Below are 22,489 nucleotides of genomic sequence, written 5' to 3' on the forward strand. Positions count from 1 at the left end.
ATTAAATGGCCACTTAATGCAAATAATTCAGTTGCCTCATAATTAAGGAGACCGGAAAGTGTATTAAACAAGGATCATGCCACAGAAGATTCCTCTGGGAACAGTTTAGACCAAGGGATAAGTTGGTCTGAACACTTGGATTCAACATAAAAAGTTGCTGGACAAGTGCAAAAAAGAGCTATAATTTTTCACCAAAAGTAAAAGGGTTGCTAAACCAATACAACATTTCAGTTCATTACTGACACACATGTAATAGATCAACAAATATAATGATTTTGCCTTTTTTTTTTACACAGGCAAGCAGAATTTCCTTACTTTGGTTGGAACAGCCCATCTCCCCTTTTGTGCACAGAGAATTTATTACTAACAGCAATCAACTGAACAGTAGTAAATCACTGTTGTGCCAAATCAAGCTCAAAGTGTCCACTAATGCCAAACAGTATAGAACAAGTTTGTAAAGGAAAAATGTAAAACTGTTGATATTGGGTTAGAATTAACATTTTGGGCAAGGCTCATGGAGTCACAAGCCTTCCTCAACCAGAGATGCCAAAGTAATTTCCAAGTAGTTATTTAAAGTATGTCCACACTGCCTAGAGAGGCTTGGTTGAATTTTCTGACCTGGCTTCTCTGATTCACTGTGTACGTGAAAATCAGTGGATTTGCCTGTTCCAGTGGATTAAGCTCTCCTAATTACAACTGTTGAAAAAACAACTAAGTCATTTCTTTACTTCAGCCCTTTCTTCTACATCACCAGTACCCTCTGCACCCAGAAAGTTTTAGGATCTTTGGTTGAGGATAAATCCTAACAAAGCAAAACAAAAAAAAGTAGTTTCCAGGAAGCTGGAAAATAGCTTGGATGAATCACCCATCTAAGTCATCTCCCAATAATGCTCGGGCACAGTGATCCACTCCTTTCAGACTACTGCACATTTATAATTGATAACACGAAAATAAGTAATCAAAGTCATAGAACAGTACAGCCCAACATGTCCATGATGTCCATCCATGCTCATCCCATCTGCCTGCATGAGCCCCATATCCTTCTACTTCCCTTCCCAAATACCTATTCAAGTGTAAATTTCAGAAGAGTTTCCCCTCTAACACATCCTCTAGCAGCTTGTTCCATATACCCACCACCTTCTGGGAAAAAAAAACACTTGCCCCCTCAGATCTCCTTTCTCACCTTAAACCTATACCCTCTAATTTCAGACTGCCAGTTTGGGGAAAAGACTGACCATCTCCGCCCCTCAAATTTTACCAACCTCTGGGAAGGTCACCCTCCCTCTGCCCCCCCCCCCCCCACCATGCTCCAGTGAGAACAATTGGAAAGCCCTCAATTCCAAGCAACCTCCTGGTGAACCTCTCCTGCACTTTCTAATGCTCTCACATTCTTTTCCTCCCTCTTCCCCACAGCCCTTTCATAAAACAATCCCTTTTTTAAAAAAACAAGCAAGCTCGCAAAAGCAGAAGGATTCTCTGCAAAAAAGATACTGAGCCAGGCACCTTTTCGAAGACTGGAGATGCAGAAGACTGCAGATGTGGAGAAGACCATTTTACTTTTTGCTATTTAGAAGCCTCTCTCATTAGGGCACAGATGGCCTTCCAGAGCCTTTAAAGCTCACAGCAGCAAATTTGGAGAAAAAAAAACAAATCCAGGAGACAATACTTATCTGCGGTTAAAATATTCAGTCCCTCACGATAGGCAGACTTGGGCATACAACCTTTAGTCTAGTTGCATTCCAGACAAGTTAGGAAGCAAAAACATTCCATTACTCATTTCCATAATCTTGGATAAGATAGCAGCACTTGGTGTCTTCAACTGACAGTAACCTTGCAAGTTTACCATTTACCAATCCTGGTCTAAAAATCAAGAGGGCAGGAAAATTAGTAGAAAACATTACAATCATCCCCTAAACTATAAAAATGTGTTCTCAAATGAATGTGATAACCAAGGCTGTTTATGTACTGCACAGTTAAATATATCTTTACTACAAAGTCAAAATAAATTGTTAACGTTTTTGAATGCTACTGAAAATGCATTTTCACTTGCGTTGTCTAATAGTTCTAGAAAGATAAGACAGCCAAGCATTTAACATCTTAAGGACTACTGTAAAAATGTACCGTGTACAGGTAATGAAGTTGTCATTAAGTGTAGCTGCCAACTCAAGCGGCAGCAAGCTCCCATAAACAATGAAATTGTTTAGTTATTGGCTGCAAGATGAATATTAGCCAGATTAGTTCTATAGAATTGCATGCAATAAAAATTGAGGTCTTGGTTTCACACCCAAAGGACAGTGCAGTACCCACCAAGATGCTAGAGTGTTAACCTAGATCCTCTGTTCAAGTCTGAGTGGAATATGAACCACAACCTTGCCTCATGAACTCTTCAAAATGTTACTCTACACATGTATGACAATGAGTTTCAAACTGCATTTTAATGACACCCAGGCCAAGACCTCAAATGGAACTACAATGCCCAAATGGAAGTGAGCCAAGGCAATGACAGGAGACATCCAGTGAAAAATCTTTCAGCATCTCAGCCAGGACATCCAGAGAACAATTGTTTTGCTGACTGCATCCAATCAACTGCTTTCACCTCCCTGTGTAAATTTGTTATCCTTCACTTAAGAGTTCAGCTCACAGGAGTGTCTAAAAATGTACAATGTTTACAAAAATTGTATATCAACTTTCATTTTCGCATAATAAGGTCTGTGAATAGGGTTTTAAACAAAGCAGTGCAGGGCAGAAGTGAGTGCAGTCACTACTACCAAGGAGGTGGTGCTTGGGAAGCTGAAATGTCTGAAGGTAGATAAGTCACCTGGACCGGATGGACTACACCCCAGAGTTCTGAAAGAGGTAGCTGAACAGATTGTGGAGGCATTAGTAGTGATCTTCCAAGAATCACTAGATTCAGGAATGGTTCCAGAGGACTGGAAAATTGTAGTTGTCACTCCACTCTTTTAGAAGAGAGGGAGGCAAAAGACAAATTATAGGCCGGTTAGCCTGACTTCAGTGGTTGGCAAGATATTAGAGCCCATTATTAAGGATGAGGTTTTGGGGTACGTGGAAGCACATGATAAAAAGAGGCCAAGTCAGCATTTCCTTAAGGGGAGATCTTGCCTGACAAATCTGCTGGAATTCTTTGAGGAAATAACAGGCAGGATTGACAAAGGAGAGTTAGTGGATGTTGTTTACTTGGATTTTCAGAAGGCCTTTGACAAGGTGCCACACGAGGCTGCCAGTGACTAGTGGTGTTCTGCAGGGGTTGGTGTTGGGTCCACAACTTTTCGTGTTATATGTTAATGATCAGCATGACTGAATTGATGGCTTTGTGGCCAAGTTTGTGGATGATACAAAGATAGGTGAAGGATCAGGTAGTGTTGAGGAAGCAGGGAGTCTGCAGAAGGACTTGGACAGGTTGGGAGAATGGTCAAAATTTGCAGATGGAATACAGCGTAGAGAATTGCATGGTCATGGACTTTGGTAGAAGAAAAAGGCGTAGACTATTTTCTAAATGGGGAGAGAATTCAGAAATCAGGTGCGAAGGGACTTGGGAGACCTAGTGCAGGATTCCCTGAATGCTAACTTGCAGGTCAAGTTGGTAGAAAGGAAGGCAAATGCAATGATAGCATTCATTTCAAGAGGACTAGAATATAAAAGCAAGGATGTAATGCTGAGGCTTTAATAAGGTGTTGGTCAGACCACATTTGGAGTACTGAGAGCAGATTTGGGTCCCATAGCCAAGGAAGGATGTGCTGGCATTGGAGAGGGTCCAGAGGAGCTTTATGAGAATAATCCCAGGAATGAAAGGGTTAATGTATGAGGAGCGTTTGATGGCTCTGGGCCTGTACTCAAGTGGAATTTAGAAGGATAGGAGGGGATCTCATTGAAACCTACTGAATATTGAAAGGTCTGGATAGAGTGGACCTGGAGGAGAGTACGTTTCTAGTGGGAGACTCTAGGACCAGAGGACAGCCTCAGAAGGACAGCACTTTAGAACAGAGATGAGGGGGGATTTCTTTAGCCAGAGGGTGCCGAATCTGTGGAACTTCATTGCCACGGATGGCTGGAGGAAAAGTCATTGGGTAGATTTAAAGCAGAGGTTGATAGGTTTTTGATTAGTAAGGGCAAAGGTTACAGGGAGAAGGCAGGAGAATGGGGTTGAGGGGGAAAAATACATCAGCCACGATCGAATGGTGGAACAGACCCGATGGGCCAAATGGCCTAAAACTGCTCCCATGTCTTATATTGAAGATGACATTCTCATATACTGTCCTATGGATCTTACCACAGTCAGCATATTGAGATTCAACATCCCCACATTGCAGTCTGCATGTTATCGATACGTGATGAGAGCCATGGGGAGAAAAAACACGCACTCAACTCTGATTCAAAGGTCACAATAATAACCATTCATGTTCATTTCTTGCACTTGTCAGAGATAAAGAATGACAGCTTTCAAGGGTGCAGACATCTTAACCTGCACTCAGAAAAATGACGACATCGGATGCCACCATTTGGACAAAGATGTCTCATCCCTCAAGTGTCCCCAAAATATTTAGAAAGCCCTTCAAATCACTGACACAGCCAAGGGAACAAAGGAAAGTTTCACATAAACATAATGAAGCCTGGGATTTCCTACGGGTAGTAGAGAAATCAAAAACAAATTTCAGGTGTACAATGGCTTTGGTTTTATGAGATTCCTGGGCAGCTTTATGCCCCTCCTTTTGTTTGGCTCCATTTGTCCATCATGCTATCGTAGTCGGCAGACAGGTTACAGAACGTCAGATTTCCAGACCTACAGTACATTCAAAACTGATTAGTACTTGACAGAGATATTCATACATTAAACTTGATAACTAGCCTAAATGGCCAACATAAGCCACCAATATTCACACCAGGTTAAACAGACTGGACACTTCTAATATCTGCTACAAGAACTGAATATCAAATTCATATTGCATTAACACAAGATAAATGCAAAGATTACGCTGCAAAACAGACATTTTCCTCTCTGATATGTTAATCTTCTAAAGTCACTTTTTGCACCAGAGTGTTCAACCCATTTAGGAAACACAGCCCATCTTTGGTGGAACGTCAGTAGGACTGATGGAACAACATCCCACAAGCTCCATTCCTCCCAACTCCATTTTATTTCCCTAGTGTCACCGCCGCACAAGACAAATCAGTGAGTGTAACAAGACCCCACTGTGAAATGTGTTACCTGGAGCAGCTCTTCATTTAGCCATTGTTACCCCAACATAAAGCGGCTACTGTGTGCACAAAGAGGAGATTTAGATTGGCTTCACTGAGCTTCCACAATAGCTGAAGAACAATGGTGGAGTTCCTCATCTCCCATCACTTTCTCACCATTCCCTGACCTTCCCCCACCCCAGCCCTAAATCTGTTCCAGTTGCATTTCACCCATTTTCCCCTCCAATGATTGGATAACTACTTGGAATACAGCTAGTCACGTAGGTCTAAAACGGAATGTTTTTAAAATCAAAGATGGAACCCAAAGCCATTTTAGCAGCTGATCTACACTTTTCCATTAATATTGCTCAGAATTTATACCAAGATCCACACGAACGAAGTCGCATAATGTAAAGTATGCGCTTTACCACCCTTATGACTGGGGTAGTTTTCTGACGGACAGCGAGAGTGCAAGGATGGATAGGGGATTACAAGGCAGCACCGCACCGTTGCTATTGCAAACAGTGCAGCTTCCCTTCAAATCTTCGGCAATGGGTTAATTTCTCAGTTTATTCTTCCTCTGCCTCTCAACCAGCTCCCACCAAATCAAGAACTTGGAGACTGCAATCAGGACCTCAACTATCGTCGTTATCACGTTAACACCCCGAAATTCTTGCACTGCCGATTACTGGCGAACACAGTTGGTTTCGTCCTGTGAATTGTGAAACTGCAGAGATTCTCCATTCACACCGGATCGCTAACCGCACTGCAGACAACGTTAACATTCAAAACAGGCGACTAGTTAGCGTTTTATACAGCACCGCATATTGCCACAAGTGAAACCACTTGCTGTTTGCAACACCAGGGAAGTGGGCAAGTTTATGAAGACTTAGCTGTGCAGACAAACCCCACCTAAAATTAAGACGGAGTTTACAATCACAAACCGATGTAGTAAAAAGTCAACACAACAGCCCCCTCAGTAGTTGCAACGTAGAACTGACAAAAGTCCTGCTCAAGTATTTACAAGCTCTTTTCGAAAGCAAACACGGACTGTTGGTCCTTTCAATCTGATGAAGCGAGCATCCCACTTGGGAAGGCAATATAATATAAACAGCACTGATTAGGACCATGTCCCGTGCTCCAAATGGCGGTGGTGAATTAACAGGTGGAGTTTCCCTATTTAATAAACGCTTGCATTAATCTCTATTATTCATTGTAAAAAAAATCCCCAAAGTGAGACAGTAAAAATACACCAAAGGTTATGGTTAAATGCAGCCAAGATTACTGTTTATAGCGATACCAGTGCATTTACCCTACCCCCAAAGCCCCTTACAACCAGCAATAGCAACAGATACAAAAACCAGAATCTCAGAGACCATCAGAAACTCTAGAAATGCTGACTTGTGACTTGGAAATAAGCAACCGTGAAGAGAAAAAAAAAACACCCCGTGACAACGTTGCTTCAGTGCACCCATCAAACTCCATACAGTGAATCGTGCCCCATTCTCCCTCGAACACACCAGAGAGAGAGACCTACCAGCGAGCTGCTTTCCTCCGGGGACCTGGCTTGATAGCTATGCAGGGCCACGTTCGGTTCGCCATAGGAGTTCCAGCACCAAGCTCTGCTGAATGTTGCGCACCGCCGAACGCTTTCGGTCGAACATGCTGTGAGTGCCCGCATCAGGGCTCCAGGTGGTGGAGGCGGCAGTGGCTGGTAGTAATTCCACAGGTAACGGGGAAATCATTGGAGACAGCTTGCCAAAAAAAAATTTAAAGATTGAGGGAGAGAATGTAGCGTTCTGTTAGGGAGCAAAAAAAAAGTCCAACAGCTACAGAAACATGGTGCCACAGTGAAGAATGAGACGGATAGAGCGGGTGTGAGGGTTTCCCCCGACGCCGGGGTGTTGCAGTTGCCTGGCAGCGCGGCTGTGGAGATTGACAGCTGCCGCCCGGGAGGGGCTGATTGACAGCTGCCGCCCGGGAGCCCGCTGACTGGGTGATTGACAGCTGCCGCCGCCTCTTGCACCGAGGATCGGGCTGCTCAGCCCGGCTGCCTGGGATTACTTCACGCTTCGCTCCCTTCTTCGAAAGGAGGTGGGAAAAAACTTTTTCACCCACCAGCGGTGATGTCATGGCCCCATTCAAATGAGCGCCTTGCGTGCGCGTCTCAGCTTTTAAAAAAAATCCCCACCTAGGCGCAAAACCTGGGGTGGATTCTGCAAGACACGGAAATGGGATCCGAAGCCACCTAGTTATGCAGAGGTTAAAAAAAAGACATTTCTTCGCCACCTCACAAAACATTGACCAAATAGCATCCTTCGTTTAACAGAAGAAAAATCATTTAAAAGGCTTGGAAACGTCCCTTAAAACTGCCAATGAGGCAGCGGGGCATCAGCGAAGTGTATATACTTGTTTGATGCAAGTGGTTCACTCGGCTGCTTCAGTGATAAACAGCTACATGTTATTGCACTGGAGTCAGTTTTGGATCAGGAATAGGATTTCAACAAGACTAGAATGTGAACTTAAGGGAAGACTAGCATTATAGATTTCCTTCCCCAAGAGCAGATGAGTTTTGTTTTCTCTCAACACCCAGGTTTCTCCTTACTGGGAGACCACAGTGCAAATCGGGAATAACATCTTTCTCCTCACTGACAATCAACACAGGTGCACCTCAAAGATGCATGCTTAGCTCACTGCTCTACTCTCTCTGCACTCAATTGTGTGGCTCAGCACAGCTCAAACACCATCTATAAATTCACAGATGACACACTGTTGTCGGTAGAATCTCAGATGGCAGAGGTGGCATACAGGAGTGAGATAAATTGGCTGCCTGAGTATGTTGCAACAACAACCTCACACTCGACATCAGCAAGACAAAGGGATTGATTGTGGACTTCAAGGAGAAGTGAGGAGAACACATACCACTCCTCAATGAGGGGGCAGCAGTGGGAAGTGTGAGCAACTTCAAGTTCCAGGGCATCATCATCTTGGAGGATCTATCCTGGGTCCCACTCATTGATGCAATAACAAGGAGGCATGCCAGTGAACTCTACTTCATTAAGAGTTTGAGGAGATTTGGTATGTCAAAGACTCTTGCAATTTCAATAGATGTACAGTGGAGAGCATTCTGATTGGTTGCAATCACAGCCTGGTATGGAGGCTCCAATGCACAAGATTGCAAGAGGCTGCAGAAAGTTATAGACTCAGCCAGCTCCATCACAGGGACAACCCTCTCCATCATCAAGGGCATCAAGAGGGAGTGCCTCAAGGGCAGCAGCATCCATTATTAAGAACCCTCACCATCCAGGACATGCCCTCTTCTCATTATGAATGTCAGGGAGGGTGGTACAGGAGCCTGAAGATCACATTTTGATGATTTAGGAACAGCTTCATCCCTTCCTCCATTAGATTTCTGAACACTCCATGAACACCACCTCATTTTTTTTTTGCACCATTTTGTAATTTATAGTAATTTTTATATCTTTGTACTGTACAGCTGCTGCAAAACAAATTTCATGATATACAAGTCGGGTCAATGATAATAAACCAGATTCTGATTTCACAGTCAATATTTCAGACACTGGCATTTTTTCTGGATTTATTTCATGGGCCGAAGTGAAATTCCCAAGATGCCGTGCTGGTCTTGAACTGTGTGGAGTGGATTCACCAAAATTTGGGTGGGTGGGGGGGGGGGGGTTTCTGTTGCAAGGAAACACAAAAACGATTTTAAAGTAATAGGCATGTTCAAAAATCATGAGTTTTGACAGAGAAAACAAGGTTTATGCACTGGGAGGGAGAGGCAGGTTTAAAATAGTTAGCAAAGCTTAGAGGGAGAATGTTTTGGTTTTAAATAAATCTCAGTTTGTGATATGGAAAAGTGGTATTGTGGCAAATACCAGGAATGACCCATTTAAATGCTGTAACACATGATAAATCTTCAGCAATGGACTAGTAAAAGGAAGAGATTTTCATGCCATGCCAACCCTACCCTCACCCCTCCACCTACCATATTTCATGGAAATTCTCAAATAGAAATAAAGCAATTATGACAATGAGACTATGAATAACTGAATGCATTTTAAGCAGGTTTGTGAACATTACAAACAATTAGCATTATTTAATAAAGTAAAAATCATCAACAACCAAACACCACATTAATGCTCCAACTGATTAAATTTCCACTAGCAAGCTGATTTAGCCTGGAGTCTATTTGGAATAAACCATGGCAACGATACCTAAAAGGGCATCACAATTCACACAACACCATTGACATTGCTCAGCAAGAATGATTTGCTCAGTTGGGTCAGATCCTCATTTCAGGACAAACATGTGGATTCGATAACTAGGCATGTTAAAAACATTCAAATTCTGATTTAAAATTCAGCTCTCCCATCCATTTAAAAAAAATGGAGTGCTTGTTAGGAGGAGCTGGTTAAACACTTTTGCCTTCTGTCAAAAGACAGACCCTTGTACTATAAACTAACTACAATAATTGGACAATATTGATTCAAATTTGTAGGTAATGGTTCAAAGTAAAAAAAAGTTGCCCATTATTGCAGTGGTGAATTATTCAAGCTGTATTATTTTGTATACAGTTTCAAATCCCCAAAACATACAATTATATTTAGAATAGAGGGCTTCAAATTCTGATGGGTGCAATACTATAGTACTAATCTGGTCTTTTCTCTACCCAAGAGGACATTCAGAGCCTCATCCCAACATGTCATCTGAACCATGCATCCTTCAGTTCTGCACAAATATCAGCCTATGCTTTATGCTCAATTTTGAATTTATTGCTCTGACTTGGGCTAAACATGCTCCTAGCTGACATCACACAGACTAGAGTTTTCATAACACATACATTGTCATACACACACCAGGTGACCAAGACTCCAGAACAAGAGAAATTCAACAATTCCAAAGTATGCAACTATACGATGTACAGCTGAACAACATTATTGCCTAGAAGTTTGGTGATGTCTGTGTGGGAGGTTGTAAATTTTTTCTTAAAAGTCAAGTCTAGGATTTTGTTACTGGAATTTTTACACTGGATACAAATTGTCATGTACATGTTTGGAATTCTGAGGCTAAACACTTAAAAAGGAGCAAGGTGACAGGTAGCCACAAGCATGATGAATCACGATGAGTGACAATGTTGGAATTTATACAATGACCAACATTTTTTTCAATTTTGGTCTTTGCAACTTAAGATGTTGGCCAGCTACTTAATATTTCAATATTTTATCCTCATTCTTTCCCCTCACCCATGGTGAGGCACGAGCTTCTTTGTTGGAACCATTGGATTTTTCTTGTATTCTGTTGAACAGTTGCAAATGTTTCTCATTGCCACTGCTTTTCCATGTTGACTGTTCCTTCAAATGGAAGTACCAAAGAGAAAAGGATGGTGGTGGAAGAACACATTTGACCCAAAAACTTCAAAGATATTACATCTGGGAGAATTCCAACTGGACTCTAGCCAAGGTTTGCAAACATTTTATATCTTGACAGTTTCCCTGTTGTTGAGACTATACAACCATAGGCTGCAGGTGCTTACAACCCTCCATTAGTTTATCATTAGTTGTATTCATAATTGTCTGAAAGTTTAATTTAGCTTTCAATCACTATTTTAGGGAAAAACACGATGATGCCGGAGGAACTCAGCAGGCCACGCAGCATCCGTGGAGAAAAGCAGGTGGTCAATGTTTTGGGTCGGAACCCTTCTTCAGGACTGAAGATAGGGAAAAAAAGGGAGCCCAATATATAGGAGGGAAAAGCAAAGCAGCGATAGGTGGACACAAGAGGGAGGTGGGGTGGGCACAAGGTGGTGATAGGTAGATGCAGGCAAGAGATAGTGATGGGCAGATGTGGGGGAGGTGGGAGAGCAGATCCACTGGGGCATGGGTCAAAGGTAAAGAGAGGAAAAAAGGGGATAGAAAAGAGATAGGCTAGGAAAGGGAGAAAAGCAGCATGGTTGGGGGGGGGGGGTGGCGGGTGTGAGGGGTGGAAATTACTTAAAGTGGGAGAATTCAATGTTCATGCTGTTAGGCTGCAAGGTTCCAAGACAAAGTGAGATGCTGTTCCTCCAGTTTGTGCTTGGAATTCTCCTGGCAGTGGAGACAGAGGACTGACATCTGTGGAATGGGAGGGGGAGTTAAAGTGACTGACAACAGGGAGACACAGATCACGGTTATGGACAGAGCGCGGGTGTTCTGCAAAGTGGTCACCTAGTCTATGTTTGGTCTCGCCAACGTAGAGGAGGCCACACTTGGAGCACCAAATGCAGTAGATGATATTAAGGGAGGTGCAGGTGAATCTGGTCTCACCTGAAAGGACTGTTTGGGTCCCTGGATGGAGGTGGTGGAGGGTCAGGTGTTGTACCTATGGCGGGGGCAGTGGAAAGTTTGAGGTGGGAGCGGGATTTTTTTTTGGGACATTGAAGTTTCTATTTTAGGGACATTGATGTTCTGGAGAAGTGCACAGATCAGATTCTGAGCATAGTGCTTCTATGCCAACTCCTAAGAGCAATCCAGCCATATCAACTCCCCATCACCCTACAAATTCTCAAGTGCCTATCCAATCCACTTGTGAAAGCACTAATTGTTTTATTTACCTTCCCAGGGGTAATCCCCTGATTATAGTCCCCACTGCAGAGAAAAAAAACTTGTCCTCATGCACCCTTGTAATCTTTAGCCTAAAGTTGCAAATCTGTGTCAACCCAGTCCTTAAACCTTAATCTCATGGAAACAACTTTTCTCCATTGATCCTATCAAAACCCACTGTACTTTCATACACCTTTATGAAGTCTCCTTTCAATCTTCTTAGGTCCAAGGTAACAACTACAGCTTCTCCAGTTTAACCTGAAGCAAAATACATGATTCCACATGATCTGCAAGACCACATACTGCAACAACAATAGTGGTGACAAGAGGACCAAACAAAAAAATAATCACAATATTTAGGCTGGTTTGATAAATCACACCTTCTTCCCCCCGTATGTTCAGTAAGTAGAAACAAAAGGAGGAAGAGACCATTTAGTCCCTCATACCTGCCTCACCATTTAAGAACACAGCTGTTCTTTAACCTCAGTACCACTTTCTTGCATTAACCTCAATGCCTTTAATACCTAAAGATGTACAAGTTTGAATATACTCCAGAGCTTCCATCACACTCTTGGGCAGGGAATTCTGAAAGATTCACTGTCCTCTGGGTAAATGATTTTATGTCTTATATGGTTGACCCCTTGAGGCTGTGACCCTTAGTTCTACACTTCAGACAGGAGGAATTTTAGCTCTGCTTCTATCCTGTATGCACTGGATTTTTTTTAAAAAACATTTCAATGAGATCCTTATGTTTCTAAATTCAAGAATACAGGTCAAGTCTGATTAAATCTCTCCTTACATGACAAACCTGCCATTCCAGGAAAAATCTAGTGAACTTTTGCTATATTCCCAAAAAGTACATTCTTTCCTAGAGACCAATATGCAACTTGACTGAACACACTCCACTCCTGAGAGCCTCACAAATGGTACAGCTGGTAGGAACTACTGCCTCATAGCTCCAGCAGCTGGTTCAATCCTGATCCCAGGTGCTGTCTGTGTGGAGTTTGCACATTCACCCTGTGGTTGTGGGGCTTTCCTCCCAGTGCTCCCTTTCCTCCACATCCCAAAAACATGCAGGCTGGTGGATTAATTGGCTACCAAGTTACCCTTAGTGTTCATGCACGTAGAAGCTGGGATGGGGGTGGTATTTGAGGCAATGTAGGGAGAATCCAATGGGATGAGCACAGGATATGTAAAAAAAAAAGTGCTTTATGGTCAGCTTAGACTTAGTAACTCCAAGACCTAGAAACAATGTGATAATGACTAGATATTCTATTTTAGGTGATGGTTAAGAAATAGCTCAAATATTGGGCTGTTCACCAGGGAATAACATCCTTGCTCTTTGAACAAGTGTCATGGAATATTTTACACTATCTACACATCGGCATATCAAAATGCATAGACACGGCACTGACTCTTGAATGAACACAAATACACATCCTATAAGTGCACAGTTGAGCAACTATTAATATATAACACAGGAAAGATAGATGCTTTAATGGTGCAAGCAACCAACCCTTAGTACAACCAGCCTGAATTAATGTATTCATTCTCTGGATTGGGACGCAACACAGTCTAACCATGAAGTGAAAAATGCTATCATTCTGCCGAGTCGCATGCTCCAGACAGAAATGCTGAGAAGTGATTATTCACCAAACTCCATGCCAACCAGCTAACAAACCAAATACTGGACTTCCACTTGAGGTTGAATCACATGGTTCATCTGCTGCTACTCTTCCACAGGAAACAGGTGTCAAAACACTGCCAGATCAGATTGACTCAGCATGTGGAAACCCCCTTATACAGCACTTCATTCAGCTCCTTGTGACACAAAAATAGCTATGGCTAGTGTGAACAATTCGAATGATATCTGATGCAAATAAAAAGTTCAACTCTCTACGAGGCCACAAGGAAAAAGTTACCCCAAATATTATTCAAAGCAGAATAAACTAGGAGTCAGCACTCTTGACACAAAAACTATCGATACCCCAAGTTAAACAAATAAGATGAGCACAAGCCAAAAGGAGTGCATTTGAATGATCTAATAGCCTTACTTTGCCGAATCCACCAAGTGTACTAACTTGTTAATTTGCAATATTGTGCAGGTGGTGTATTACAATTTGTTGACCATGATAATTTGAGGAATGTTGACAGTGAAACAAGGTCATAGATTGAGGAACCTACAACTACACTTTGTTTCCAGAAACCTTATCCTCCCCCAGCTACCTGGAAGCGATTTCACAGGTTTTAACTAGTTATTTAATATAATGTTCCATATGTATTTTTAGAGCTGCAAAGATGTTGAATTTTTATAGTTTTTGTTTAAAAGAAACAGCAAGCTTGCCAAAATTTTGTTCATGTTGTTAGACCAAATATTGATACGAAAAATGTTTCACCGTGGCTATTTCAATTTCTATTCAGTGCCTGGTTTTCCTCTTCAGGTTGGTGGACTTGCTGTATTGAGGAAATGCTATTTAGACAAGCCAGTTTTTTTTTAAATTTTACAAACTACAATTTAATTTCAAATGCTACTCTGGTTACAGTGACTATTAAGGATCTGGAGAAGACTAGTCTCCTGCCTTCAAGCCTGCTCTGTCATTCATTAAGATCAGAGCTGATATTTTGCCTGCTCACATCACCACCTCAGAACTTGGCAAGGCAATGATTTAGGATTCAAGAGTGGCCCCACTGGAAGTGATAACAATCTGGTTGTTAAGGCACAATTTAAATGGTCTTAATTTTATTTTTTTTTGAAGTGGGCAGGTATCACAGTACAATACAGAGGAGCCACAGGAAACCCAAGGGTCAGCAGCATACTGCTGACATTAAGTGTCAGTGTTGGTCAATTCCATGTTGTGAAGCTTGTGGCTGCAGCAGGAAGACTTTGCTCTTCTAGCCCACATAGTTCCTGCTTTGAGAATATATCTCAGCATGAATACCAAAGAGAAAATTGCTTCAGTTTCACAAATATCTTTCACAAGTCCCAATGATTATTGTTCATTTCGATTAATGCCTACTCGAAGTGAAACCTTTCGAAATTTCTTGTCAGTCATGCCCACGCTAATTCTTTTGACGAATTACCCAAAAGTTATATTCCCTCATTTCTGCACATTTCCCCCCTTTATCCATTTCCCTTAAAGCAGGGAAATCTGCTTCCAATACTCTCATTCCCATTATCCCTGATCACGGTTTGTTTGACTTGTTTTTCTTATTACAGTAAAATTGAAAGTCATTTTAAAAAAGTCAAGCCCAACCTCATGCAGCCAACTGTAGTTAGCAAAACATTTAACCATTGGTCATATGCTCCAAAAATGAGCTACTTCCTTCAATATACAAAAACTAGTGAGAGAAGTAGGTGGGCATTCATGCCAAATTATTCTGTATTATGCATCTGGAAAGGCTTAAAAAAAACTTAGTTTGAAAAGTCAGGGTCACTTTTGAAGACCAAGAATTGCAAATTGGGTCATTGCTTGGCATTTGTTTGTTCAGGAAGCCAAACAGAGATTTATTTTTATTCTCAGTTATTCAAAGTAATCAGTTTAAAATTGGACACAAAATAATCACTGCTGCATACAAATGCCACAGAAGAAAGCACAGCAGTTGCCAGAGTTCCTGGCAGTTTTAATGCCAAGTATTCATTTCAATACAAAATTTCAAAGTTTATATTTGTTTGAGAAATATCTCTCCTGGGGAGGGGGACACTGTTCAAAAAAAAATAACCAGCTCATTTAAATCTGCATTTACTTAATCAGGCAATAATATTGCAAATGTTATATTGTACTTCTAAAACATGGCTCTAGCCCAGAAGCAAAGTGACTGCAATTTTTGACAAATGCCTATTGTTGTAAATTGTTCATAGAATTGAAAAGGCATTGGGAAAACTTACCTTGGACTCCACTTGGGAGGGAGGTCTACGCACAATGTGCATCTGTAGAAGCTTACTGTATATAATAGCTACAATATTAATATTTGTACCAGTTTAAAGTAATTCACCATACAACAATTTGGGAATCAGAACTTTTGCAGCATAGGCGAAGCCAATCAGTCCATGTCTGAGACCTCACCAAAAGACCCATCAGGTTAATCCTTTCTCCTAAATGCTTTTAATTTGATTTTGAATAAAGGGTAACTTCACTCAGCACAGGCTATTACATTACGATAACATTATCAAATCAGTGCCACTGGATGTTGTTCTTATATTTGGATTTTGCATCCATTATGGCATCAACTGGGATATTCTATGATCAATTAAGGCTTTGACTTAATATTTTAACCACGATCTTAAATTTAAGCTTTCTGTTACAAACTTATGGTAGAAGCACCTGTAGCTTTTCCTCTTCAGTGAAATCTTTCAGATTTTCAATAGCTTTGAAAAGACACTCAGACAGGTACATGGATAGCAAACATTTAGAGGGATCTCAGCCAAACACAGGCAAATGGGACTTGCTCAGATGGGCAAGTTGAGCTGAAGGGCCTGTTTCCATGCTATATTACCCTATGATTCTATGATTGAACGCTACTTGACATTCTCCAAAACATCTCCATGTGTATATATACTGTTCTTGGAGTTAGTGCAAGTCAGCTTTACAAGGTTGGTACCTGGGAGGAGGGAAATTCCCAGCAAACATTCAGCTAAGAATAGCCCATATTCATTGGAGTTGAGAAGAATGGAGAAACCCAATGAGACATCAGTATCTACACTGACATTTGACCAAGGGAACCTTGGTGTGGGGCAGGGCCTTAAGAACCCAGGGAGTCAAACCTTTTCAGACAGATGCAAACATTCTGCAAACCTTGAAGTCTGATACCTAGTTGTTGAGTATAGTCAAGACTGATATTGAAAAAAAGTGAACTTGAAGTACAAGGTTCAGTCATGATCTTACTGAATGGCATAAAGGGCTGCCTAATTTCTACTTCTGTTCTTGACAACCTTCACACATTTTTATTAAAAGCCTCAGTTGGTTAATCACGTATGGGAGGAGGAGAAAATGTCTTTACCTTTTCCAGAGGCTCAACATTCTTCCCATATTAAAAAGAAGACTCAAAACTAAACACCATATTCAAACAATATCCCATCCAGCATAGTTTCAGCTATTACTATTTCACTTTTGGATTTTTAGTGGCCATATATGGGTCCCAAATGCTTTAGCATGATGGATGCCACAATACAAATATTACACATTTCCTGACTCTGCTGGAAACTGGAATTTGTAGACCAACTCATTAAAGAGATTGAATGAAATACAATCTAGGCCATACCAGTGCTATACTAAGGCAGTTTTATATGGTTGGGAAGTGCCATTTTTCCAGGAGACCTTAAGTGTGATGACAACCATATAGTCAGTTTTCAGTAGTTTTGTCTGTCACTGTGACACTGGGTCTAACCTTCCCTACAGAGGCAATACCAACATTAACCCTGAACAATACTAATGGATTTCAGTCATTATGACATTGTTGTTTGAGGGGGGAAGATTAGTGTGCATAGATTGGCTGCCAAGGTCTTGCATTACAACAATTGTGTTTCAAAGTATTTTATTTTATGTAATGCACTTAGCACATCTTGAAAAAGGAAAAGTACAGTAATTAAAGGCAAGCTCTTTATCCAAGGCAGCCAAAGCCTTGAATAAACCAGATATGCTATTCTCAGCAAAAACAGAAGCAAAAGACACTAACACAGCTTCTGGAGACATGAAAAAAAATCAAACTTCATTTATAATTTAAATGATTTGGATCTTGTGCACTGGTATTGGAACACCGAAGTAATCCACTGGGTTCAATGATGATTATCAGGAGACCTAGGGCAGAAGTTTCATATGTTCTGTGTTCCTGCAAGGGCTTTTTAACCAGGAAAGGTGAAAATCAACATGGATAAAAGGGCTCTAAAATGTAAGTGAGGAATAGCCCAAGGTTAGACATAAATAAACATGGATAGATACAGTTACTTAGAGGTACTGAGGATCCACTTAAGGGTTCACACTGAATAAATGATTACAATTTTTCCAGAGAAGCAGACAGCCCTTCTGAAAGATTTTGATCTGCAGATGGATCCGTCAGGAAGGCTTTGGTGCCTAGATCAAATCAGTATGCATTAGCTGCTTGTGTTCCAATGTTCACTTGTATCTGGGAGATGGTGTGTAAAAAAAGGGATATGACAGAAAATTTTAGGATAAGTTGAACATTAAGCTCAATTTTAAATGCAACATTATAAATGGACAGAATACTTGCATATAAAAAATATTGAAGAATGTTTTGCGATTTAAATGGAAGCCACGTTGTGAAGCATGAGCATCCACCCCAGAGACAAAGAACAAGAAATGGAAAGGAAAGTGATTTGGATGTAGAAAATCTATTTATTTTTACAAGCTCTAAAATTGCCAAATGATTTCACAACTAAAGTACTCTTGAATTTGTTGTTCTATTGGTCAAGCTCCAAACAAAAATGGGCAATGTGATGACAACCATATAATCTGTGGTATTGAGCTCTTTAATCAACCACTATACACATTCCTGCTGTACATTAAAATAGTTCCATAGGATCTTCTAATAAAGCAAAGACCTGTATCCATGCTCAAGTGGTTGAAAGAGGCACCTCCAAACAAAAAAATGCAGGTGTCTCAATACTCTGTTATCTAAATTTTATGCTCAAATAGGACTTTAAAGTGAAACTTCCTACTTCAGGAGTCAGCCTGTCACAATTGGCTGTACTCCAACATAGGGAACACCACTTCAGAAGATATTACTTTATCATTTCAAGAATGAAAACTTTCAAATAGACTGACCCTCAAACACCAGCACCAATTCACAAGACGCAAGTATTATTTTTGTAATAAATACTCCAGCTTTTTCCAGAGTGAGATTTGAATTTGTCCCAATTATGTTATAATTTAAGTCACTGTAGGATTTTTCTAAGTATCAAATCCGTTAATTTTTAATGTATTGGTATCACTGTTACTTCATTGTGCTGCCAATTGTCTTTTTCGTTTAATACACAAACGTCTGCAGTGTTAGACTTCAAGGTTTTGGAGCGATTTAGAGAAAACATTTTTGTAAGTCTTCAAAGTTATCTTTTGTTTTTAACCAGACATTTTAAAAACAATTCTGAACTCTTAATCCAATTGTTTATCACCATCCAAATTATTGTATAATGAGCGAATCAAAACACTGCAGGATTCTTAAAGAGAATGTTTGTAGGAGTTGGTTTGGGGGTCATTGGTAGTATAATGGCACCAATGAGGTATGAAATTGTCCCAAATTTTGCATGCACAAATGCTATGTTTAATTCCTGTTCAAGAACAAGCCCAGCAGGAAGCATATTTTTAAAAAATTCAAGCATCTCCACCATCATCCAAAATTAAATAAACAAATTGTGAATTGTTTAAATCCAAAGAGTGAAACATAAGATTTCCTAACTCAAGCCATATAATCCAAGCCCAGCAGAGCAGCATTTCAGCACCAAAGTCTGACAATGACACAGATGTTAACTGCAGTGTAGACCAGGTCTGTGGGAAAACCCATCTCTAACGTTTCAAATTCTTTACAACTTCCTATGGTAAATGTGCACTCCAGCAGTGGTGCTAATGCCTCACTCAAATGCAAGTGAATAAAAACTTGACTCCAATCAAACAAATCCTACTGTTATAAAAAATATCACCTAAAATGGACAAATCCAGATGAAGTTGTGGATTAATGCAATTGCCACATTGATTACTTGAGGCAAATTTCTGACATGTACATTTATTCAGGCTGCAATACAAAGCCAGATGATATCCTCAAATGCTAGACAGAAATATACTGTACACATAGGCATGCAGTTACAGAAATACCCAAAAGCAGCGAGAGAAAACAAAAACCACCACACTGCAATTTGAAAGCCATTTTCATTTTAGACCTGTGGGTGGTATCCTCTTTGTGGTCTGGTCAGAAGCATGGTGGTATGAAAACTTGTGAAATTGTTATAATTTTTCCTGTTTTCCGAGTAGCCATTACATGAAAAAAGACTGTGCTTCAGTGGCAGGGTACCTGGACTTTGCCAAACTGTCTTTCCTCTTGAATTTTTCCAACCAATATTACCATGAATTAATATAACATTGGTGAAACAAATGTGGAGAACACACATTATACAGGGAGAGGCCCACCTGCATATCAAGCTAGCTGTACAATCCACACCTTCCAGTCAGTGGGCCAGATCATGTGAAATTTTGTCAGCAGCTCCCACTGGAAGTCCACTATTTAAACCACACTCAAGTCTTGAACCATTGGCAAAGTCCCATCCCCAGTGAGACCAGTATGGGATTTGGGAGTTTGGGGGTGGGGGGCAGTGGTGGTGCTGGTGGGAAGAAAGGAGAGAGAGGAGAAATGGGTCACTTCTGCAATTCACTGCCCAAAGACCAGTTACCTCCTGGACCAGCAAGATCAGCCCTCTGCACCTGGTGCAGATTAGTTTGAGGGTGGGCTAGTCCATTACAACCCAGTCCAAGCTTATTTAGCATTTCTCTTTGCCCAGCTTATAACAGCATCAGCACATCTGAAACAACAAAGCAGACTTAAACACTGCATTTCAGGATTGCCAAGATACAGAACTGGACACATTGGCAAACTGTGCATCTTGAAGGCTGTTGAGCAAGACTAGAAAAACCTAGTATATTTTTGATCTGTAGCTCGCATCAGGGCCAATGAAGTCCCACTGCAATTTCATGCCAAGAACTAGAAATCAGAAATTTATTTCCTTTTGAGCAATGCACATCGACAGCCAAAAACAAACTGGCATGCAGAGGGGGAGGAATCAACATGGTAACAACTTTAGAAACTGATGCAAATCAACATGAAGCTAAACCAGCAAAACTTGAGGAAAAGTCAGGAGGCTGTACAATACTCTGGGGGGGGGGGGGGGGGGTGTGGGGGAAGAAACACTATTATTTCCCCTCCTTAGTGACACCTTCCACTACCTGCTCCTTTCCAACTGCCATGATGGTATCAGAGGCTTATCAGATCATATCTCAGACATCTGAAACTTTCTAAAGATCTCACCCAATTCCAAGCCCATCCAGAGATTTAACCTCCAAACTAATTGGCTCTTTATCCTTGGCATTTCAATTTCTATAACAAACCTGCTCATGCCCTTTCCTCCCATCACGAATCTCTGAACTCTCCTTGCATTTCTCCTTATTCGTTACCATTACCTTTACTCGGAGTTCTGAGTCTCAATCATTAGACCATTATCATTTAACCAGCTCTCAAGAACAGCAGCTCCATCTTCATGAGAACAAATAAGAGGAGGTCATCTGGCCCCTCAAACCTACCCTGCCATTCAATGATCATGGTTGATCTGCCCCAGGCTTCGTCTCCTGTGTCAATTCCTCATAGCCCTCAATTTTGGAAAGATCAGGAGATTATCTACCTCCTCTTCAAGTACCTCAAATAATCTAGCCTTCATAATAGTATTCCAGAATATGGTAGAGAATTCCAGAAGTTCATTTCTGCAAGAAATTCTTAAACGCACATGGCTGTTTAAATGACCCTTGTGACTATGTCCCCTTGCTTCCTGTAGTGAGAAAGTATTAAAAGTATTTCCACTTGATCATGCCCCCTCAGGATGTTTTTGTTTCTAAAATTTGACCCATCATTTCTTCCAAACTCCAGAGTATACACTTTAAACCACGTGATAGGTCAACTCTCTAAATAGACTAACTCCAGAGATGAATCTTTTAGACTGCCTCCAAAGCTAGCATATACTTTAACTAATGGGACCAAATCAGAGCATAGTACTCCAGGTATGACCTTACTAATACCCCGTGCAGTTATTACAATATTTTGCTCATTTCTATACTCCAACCCTCTTGCAATAAAAGGACAATATGCCATTTGTTTTAACTACTTGCTGCACCTGCCTGCTAAGCATATGCAATTCATGCAAACACAAATCCCACTGTACTTTGTGCATATGCATGCTCTTTTAAAGGATCTTCACTTTAAGTTTACACTAAAATTCCAAAAAACCTAGCCCTTGCCATTTCAAAACATTTATGCAGTTGACCTGATCAATCACACACACCCTCGCCATTTAAAATCTGTTCAATGAATCACCATTCTATTCACCCACCCCCCCCCCCCCCCCTTATTCTGTCAACCATTTTGTAGCCATAGGCAAATGAACTCAATTGTAGGCAAATATGGTTTTGTCACATTCAACTCTCAGGCTGACAAAACTGGCAATAACCACTCCGTTTCCTTTCTGCATCATCTACCTTCATAAAGCCCTGCCCTCACCCATTTCAAGTACAAGGCAAAGTACCCTTTTTGATTGAAATTGAGAATGTCTGTTGCTTTTCCTGCTCCCAGTCTTCAACCTCACCAACCCCACCTCCCCCCCCCCCCCACCCCCAAAAGATGTCAGCTCTTCACAACTTCCCCTTGTGCTATTGTAATATACTCTCAATCATACCACAGTAGCATTGTTGGACATCTCTAGTAGCTCACAGCAATCTAGGCCTGAATTAAATGATCTGGAGTTAAAAATCCCTAAATAGCTGAGGAATTTAAATTCAATTGGTTAAATGATTGGAATTAATAGCCATTATCAGTTTAAAAAAAAGTGACTACGTAACACCTTTATTTTCATTTAAACCCCAAAAGCTTTAAGTCTAGCCCAAACTTCGACCATCAGGACCTCAGTGTGATGAACTCAATGTACTCTGCAG

At 41.0% G+C, this 22,489-nt stretch overlaps 1 protein-coding gene across 3 annotated transcripts in view; it reads right to left on the reverse strand.

Annotated features, from left to right (window-relative positions):
• Nucleotides 1-22,489, reverse strand: part of rgl1 (ral guanine nucleotide dissociation stimulator-like 1) — a 205,178-nt gene that overhangs the window by 81,325 nt on the left and 101,364 nt on the right. Inside the window, exon 2 of one of the 3 annotated variants that reach the window (XM_052011787.1) lies at nt 6,731-6,947. The exons of the other annotated variants lie outside the window; for them this stretch is intronic. Within the exon in view, the coding sequence (XP_051867747.1) occupies nt 6,731-6,874 (144 nt within the window). The 5' untranslated portion in view covers nt 6,875-6,947. The remainder of the gene's footprint in view (nt 1-6,730; nt 6,948-22,489) is intronic. 3 annotated transcript variants of the gene reach the window in all.

Source organism: Pristis pectinata, chromosome 3 (assembly GCF_009764475.1).
Source record: "Pristis pectinata isolate sPriPec2 chromosome 3, sPriPec2.1.pri, whole genome shotgun sequence".
In the NCBI taxonomy this organism is placed as follows: Eukaryota; Metazoa; Chordata; class Chondrichthyes; order Rhinopristiformes; family Pristidae; genus Pristis; species Pristis pectinata.